The sequence below is a fragment of the Ochotona curzoniae genome, unplaced genomic scaffold (assembly GCF_017591425.1).
Source record: "Ochotona curzoniae isolate NIBS_2020 unplaced genomic scaffold, NIBS_Ocur_1.0 scaffold_3208, whole genome shotgun sequence".
Taxonomy (NCBI): domain Eukaryota; kingdom Metazoa; phylum Chordata; class Mammalia; order Lagomorpha; family Ochotonidae; genus Ochotona; species Ochotona curzoniae.
In genome coordinates this window covers 1,570,812-1,576,811 of record NW_024467106.1, presented here as the reverse complement: position 1 = coordinate 1,576,811, position 6,000 = coordinate 1,570,812, and the positions used below count along the sequence as shown (strand labels likewise).

The 6,000-nt window shown below is 68.6% G+C and overlaps 1 protein-coding gene across 1 annotated transcript in view; it reads left to right on the top strand.

Annotated features, from left to right (window-relative positions):
• Positions 1-200: 200 nt before the first annotated feature.
• RXRA (retinoid X receptor alpha) overlaps positions 201-6,000 on the top strand; it is a 63,404-nt gene continuing 57,604 nt past the window's right edge. Inside the window, exon 1 of the mRNA XM_040963375.1 lies at positions 201-347. Within this exon, the coding sequence (XP_040819309.1) occupies positions 320-347 (28 nt within the window). The 5' untranslated portion in view covers positions 201-319. The remainder of the gene's footprint in view (positions 348-6,000) is intronic.

Below are 6,000 nucleotides of genomic sequence, written 5' to 3'. Positions count from 1 at the left end.
GGCGGCGGCGTTGCGCCCAGTCCGCGCCCGTCGCGGGCCCCCCGCCGCCCCCCCGCTGCAGCGCCGCGGGCACGCGCGGCGGGGGCGCGCGCGGGCGGCCGGACGCGCGCGCGCGCACACACACACACACACTCTCACACACACACACACACACACACACAAGTAGTTTACATTGTTGCCCGACTTTTGCAACAACTCGCCGCGCCGCGGCCTCCGCGCGCCGCCGCCGCCGGCTCCCCGCGCCCGGGCCCCGGCCGGCTGCCCGGGCCGCCGCCTCCCGCCGCCTCCCGCCGCGGCTGGGCATGAGTTAGTCGCAGACATGGACACCAAACATTTCCTGCCGCTCGGTGAGTGCTCGCGCCGCGCGGGGCCGACGGGGGCCGGGGCCGGGCCGGGCGGCGGGCGGGGGCGCGCAGCGGGGAGGGAGGGAGTGGGGGTGGTGGGCTCCCCGCCCGCCCGCGCCGAGAGTTGGGGCGCCGCGCCGGGCTGGGCCCGCGGCAACTTTTCCCCCTCCTCCCCTCTCCCGGCCCGGCGGACGGGGTGTTGGGGGGCCAGGGCGGTGCGCGCGAGGGTCCCCGCCAAGCCCCTCTGCTCTCCGCCCCTCCGTGCGGGCGCAGACCCGGGTCGAGCGGGAGGAGCAACTTGTGCGGCCGGCCGGCCTCCCTGGCATCGGGACGGGCCGGCGCGCCGGGCCGCGGGTGGCCTGTGCGCGGCCGGCCCGGAGGAATCGGGCCGGGCCCCCGAGCCGGGCGGGTCACCTCGGGCCCCCGCTGGGCAGGCCCCTTCCCGGGAGCGAGCGGGGGCCCTCACTCGGGCACCCCCCCATCCCGGTCCCTGCCTGCCCGTGCCTGGCCCTGCGCCGGCGAGGAGGAGGCGGAGGACAGCTCGGGTCTCCTGTCCTCCCACGGCCGGCCATCCTGCTCGCAGCTCCGGGCCCTGGACTGCCCGCCGCTCCCGGCCCTGGACTGCCCGCCAACTCCAGGCCCGGACCGAGCCAGGAGGAGGCGGAGGCGGAGGAGGCTCGGCCGCCCCCAACCCCCTGCGGCTCCACAGGGCCTGGGCACCCATGGGTACCCAGGAAGGAGACTTTATGAATGCGCTGGGGCAGGGTGGTGATCTGCTGTTCGGGGCGGTGGCCAGGCTGTCAGGCCCGGGTGAAGAATTTGTGCGGGATGGAAATGGAAATAGCCGAAGCCCCCAGGGACCCCTCCTGGCCTCTGCACCCCCTGCAGCCAGGGTGCACCCCTGAGGGGAGCTCCGGGGAGGTAGAGGTTGGGGTGGGCTACTTTTTAAGTTTCAGGGGTCCCAGGGGTTAAGTAACCCTGGGGGTACTGTCTCCAGGTGGGCCACCACTTTGATTTTGCAGAGTATGCATGGGGTGTGGGGCGGACAGGGCTGATCCTGGCCAGGCTCCCCAGTGGGACGTGGTGTCTTCCATGGGCACGGGTGCACGCTCACAGCCAGGCTCTCCCCGAGGGTCCCGGCTCCAGTGACACCCTGAGTACCGGCTGTGCTGCTTGACCACCCGGGAGGGAATGGGCTGGTGCTGGGAGCTGGCGCGTGAAGGGCAGGTTTGGGGGTGTCCAGGCTTGAGCCCCCCCAGAGTCTGGGCAGGACAGGCCGGAGCAGCAGGCCTGGCCACCCTGGCAGTCCCTGCCCTGAGCTGTGGGGAGAGACCCAGGTTCTCATGACATGCGATTTTTTTTTTCTAAGCTTCTGACTGGCTCTGGCGTCCAGCGCAGTTGAAGGTCCATTTAAGCGGCTACTTGCCTAAGCCCTTTTGTCAACAGCGCCTAATCCCTCGTGGGGGGTGAGTGTCAGAGGGCCTGGCTTGCCGTCCTGGGCCCTGCTGGCCTCGGGTTCCGTCCTGGAGCTGCTGCGAAGGTGTGGCTGCCCCTCTCGGTGCCCAGTGCCACCAGGCGTGGTGGGCCGGGGAGCTGCCTGGCCCGGAGCACTGGGAGAAATGCCACTGAGAGGCCCGCCTGGGGCAGCCCCGGCCCTGCTGCCCAGGGCTGGCCTGGCCCCCGTGCCTGTGGGGGAGAGGAGGGCCTGGCAGGCCCCGGGCTGCATGGCGAGTCTCTGGTCCGAAGGTCTCAGGCCACGCCAGACCCTGTCGGTTGCCAGGGCGGCCGGGAGCGGAGCCCAGGCTGCCTGACCGCCCTGGCGAGGGGGGCACGCAGGGAGCTCCGAGACGGGGGGCTTCTGGGAACCTCAGGACCCAAAATAGAACACCAGCCTCCCGAAATAACAGGGTCACGTGGCGTCACTGAGGCCGGGCCTGGCCGGGCAGCTCCCCGGCTGACTGCGGGGGGCTGCTGGGGGGGTTGTTTTCATAAACTCTGGAGTTGGGGAGGGTTTGTGTTTGTTGACTGGGAAAGTGTCAGGGCAGGAAAAACGGCCCTCAGATGCCAGACTGACCGTGGCCGTGGCCATGGCCTTGCTTGCCTGCTGGCCGGTCAGCCTGCCTTTCCACAGCCAGCTGCCACGCGTGGGCCCCAGCACACAGCCTGAGTCCTATGCCCTGAGTCGGGGCAGGGAGCGGGGGACCCCTGCATCCCTGTCCTGGCGTGTGGCGGCCCCAGGCCCCCCGGGCTGTGGGTGCAGAGTGGAGCCCGCGGCGCCGATCACACGGGCTCTGTCAGCACTTCCAGCTGGCTCTGTCCTTCAGGAGCCGTGGGGGACATCGTGGCCGGGGTGGTGGTTCCCTGGTGGTTGCAGAGGTCGGGATGGACAGGTGGCATGTCCGGAAGTCAGAGGTGTCCACCCAGAGCTGGGGGACACAGCCCGGGAGTTGCCTTCCCTGGGGCATGTGGGGTGTCGGCCCCTGTGAGTGTCTCAGGGCTGGGGGCCTGTGTGCTAAGCAAGGTCTGGCCCCTGGAGCTTGGGGGTCCTGGGCCTGGCTCAGCTGTGCTGTAAGCCCGGGCATGCGGCCTGTTGGCTGGCTCACAGCCGGGCGCTGTCGCTGCAAGCCGAGGCCTGCCTCTGCTTCCCTCCTGTGCGGGGCTGGTTTGTCTTCCCAGCTTAGAGGTGGGAGCTGAGCTGTTCGTGGGCTGGGCCGAGTGTGGGGCCGGGGTCTGGGGTGTCTAGTGGCGGCTGTTGTCTGTTTGGGGAGGGGAGACGTCTTCCAGACTCTCCTTCTGATGCTGTCCCTTTGCCGCCTCTGTCCCTTGCCCTCTCCGGCTCCAAAAGGCCAGGGGCCCCTCGAGCAGTCGGTGGGATGGGCGACCCTCACTGTCTGTGCGTGGCATGCTTTCTGGCAGCCCCTTGCGGGGGGTGAGGGTAGGGGTCGGGGCCTCTGGGCCTCTGGCCGAGGTCTGCAGAGCTCGATGGGAGGAGGCCATGGAGCAGGCACGGTCACTGGTGTTGCCGTGGGCAGCAGGCGCAGCAGGCCTGGGACAGGGCACGTTGCTGTACACGGAGAGGGGCCTGGGGCCAGCCTGGTCACCCCGTGGACTCTCGCTGGAGCTCCGCGAGAGAGTGAGCGGGCGAGCAGGGCACACCCCCACCCGCGCCTGGCGTGGGCTGCTCCGTGCGGTTGCACCCCAGCACCTCGCACGCGGGCAGACTATGCAGTAATGTTGGGAAGCGGTCGTTGGCTTCGGCAGCTGAGCGAGTGTGAAATGAGGCAGGGAACAGCTTCGTCAGACCGGCCGGCCGTGACGGGAGAGGGAGGGCCATGCTGCAGGCCCTTCCTCGTGCACGCCTGCTCGGCATGGGTGTGGCTGGGCGAGGCGGGCCTGGGGGGCTGGCGGAGGAGGGGGGTCCCTGGCTCTCTCCCTGCTGCCCGTGGACCTCCGCCCTGCCCAGCGAGCTTGCCCTCGGGCCCCTCCAGCGGGTGCTGCGGGGTACTGCGGACTTGCCTTCTGCCCTGAGCGGTGCCTTCCCGTGCTGCTCAGCTGATTTCACAGGCTGGGTGGGGGACAGGTGCTCTGCCCACCCCCCAGATATTCCTGTTCCCCGCCTGCTGGGGTCTGGGTCCTGCTGCGTTGACACCAGTGAGGGCTGCGGTCCCGCTGTGTCAGCCTGTCGCCTGACACCGGAGCTCTGGCCTGTCTGCGGAGGGGAGACCCCGCGTTCCTCACTTGGGGTCTACCTTGGCTGGGACAGAGGCCTACCAGAGCATGGGGCCATGGGCTGGGCGAGGGGTCCGAGTCTTGTCAGCTGCTGCCTCCCTCGACCTGAACAGGGCTGTGTGGCTGCTGAGGGACCCGGGGGGCACGGGCAGGGTCTGCCTGCACATGGTCGCCAGGGCAGGGATGCTGCAGATCTCAGCGGTCCCTGTCCTCAACACACACCATGTCCTCAGCACACACACACACCTACACACACACGGCCACACGTGGCCTCAGCACATACACACACACACCTACACACACACGGCCACACGTGGCCTCAGCGCACACACACACACACACGGCCATGAACCACACTGTGTCCTCAGCATGCATACACACATGTGGCCACGAGCCACACCATGGCCTCAGAACACACACATGGCCACGAGCCACACTGTGGCCTCAGCACACACACACACGTGGCCACGAGCCACACCGTGGCCTCAGCACACACACACGTGGCCACGAGCCACACCGTGGCCTCAGCGCGCGCACGCACACACACACACGTGGCCATGAGCCACACTGTGGCCTCAGCACACACACACGTGGCCACGAGCCACACTGTGGCCTCAGCGCGCGCACACACACGCACATACGTGGCCATGACCACACTGTGGCCTCAGCACACACACACACACACGTGGCCACGAGCCACACTGTGGCCTCAGCGCGTGCACACTCACACACGTGGCCACGAGCCACACTGTGGCCTCAGCACACACACACACACAGCCACAAGCCACACTGTGGCCTCAGCACATGTGTATACTGACACACACAAGCACACCTCACACCCTCTCTTCAACTTGCACGTGCACATAACCACACTTTACTTGAGCCCTGGCGCTCATGGTCCCCAGGGGCCCTCTGTGCACTCTTGTGGCCCCTGCCCTTGGGGGAGCAGCATCCTGAGGGGTCCTGCGGGGTGAGGACCGGGGTGAGTTGTGCGAAAGGAGGCTGGGGGCCTGGACACCTTCCTGGCTGGAGTTGAGCCTCCAGGGGCTGCTGCCAGGTGGTCCTGGGCTGACCTAGGGGTCCCCACCTTTCCACCGGCTGGAGGCTCAGCTGGTGCCATGGAGGGCACACGCCTGTGTGAGCTTTGCTCCCTCTGCCTGTGCCGGTTCACGGGGCCTGCCCTGCCGTTAACTGAGGCGTCTCAAGGCCTGGGAGTTGTGGTGTCTCCTCTGTGTGTGTTGGGGAGGGTCCTCAGTCAGTGAGGGCAGGTGGCAGAATGGGCAGCCGCCGGAAGGCCCGGCTCAGGCCCCCGAGTGCTGCGGGGGCAGCTGTACCACGTGGGCGCAGGGCAGGGTCCCCGAGGGCCATGGTGGGGACTCGGCACTCCCTGCCACTGTCCCTGGGATTGGTCCTTGGAGCCAGCCCGAGTGGTCTGTGCCCGCAAGAGGACACACACGAAGGCCCTGCCTGAGATGTGAGCCTCAGTTTCCCTGGCTGTGCCCCAGGGAACGGGCTCAGGGTGCCCGCCAGTCAGGGCTGGGCGGGGAGGGGCGGGGAGTTGGGCCGGGGCCAGGCTGTGTGTAAATCCTCCAGCCGCGCGGATAAGCCCCGCGGAGTTCAAAGCCAGCCCGGGGTTGGAGCGGGGCTGTAATGAGGTTACTGATTCAACAGGCTTCCTGGAGCTGCCGCCCAGAACGAGGGAGGCTGGGAAGCCCCGGGCAGGGATCTAAGTATCCCGTAATTGGCCAATTTAGCTTAAGTGTCCGAGCAGGTCCCGGGCAGAGGTCAGGTGGCCGCGGCCCAGGTGTCTGCACACCGGGTCCTCCCAGGCCCCTCCTGAACGCCCCTGCCCGAAGCACCCCCTTCCTGCCTCCAGCCCCCTCCCTGCAGCCCCTCATCTATGCAGGGCGGAGCCAGGTGCAGACCC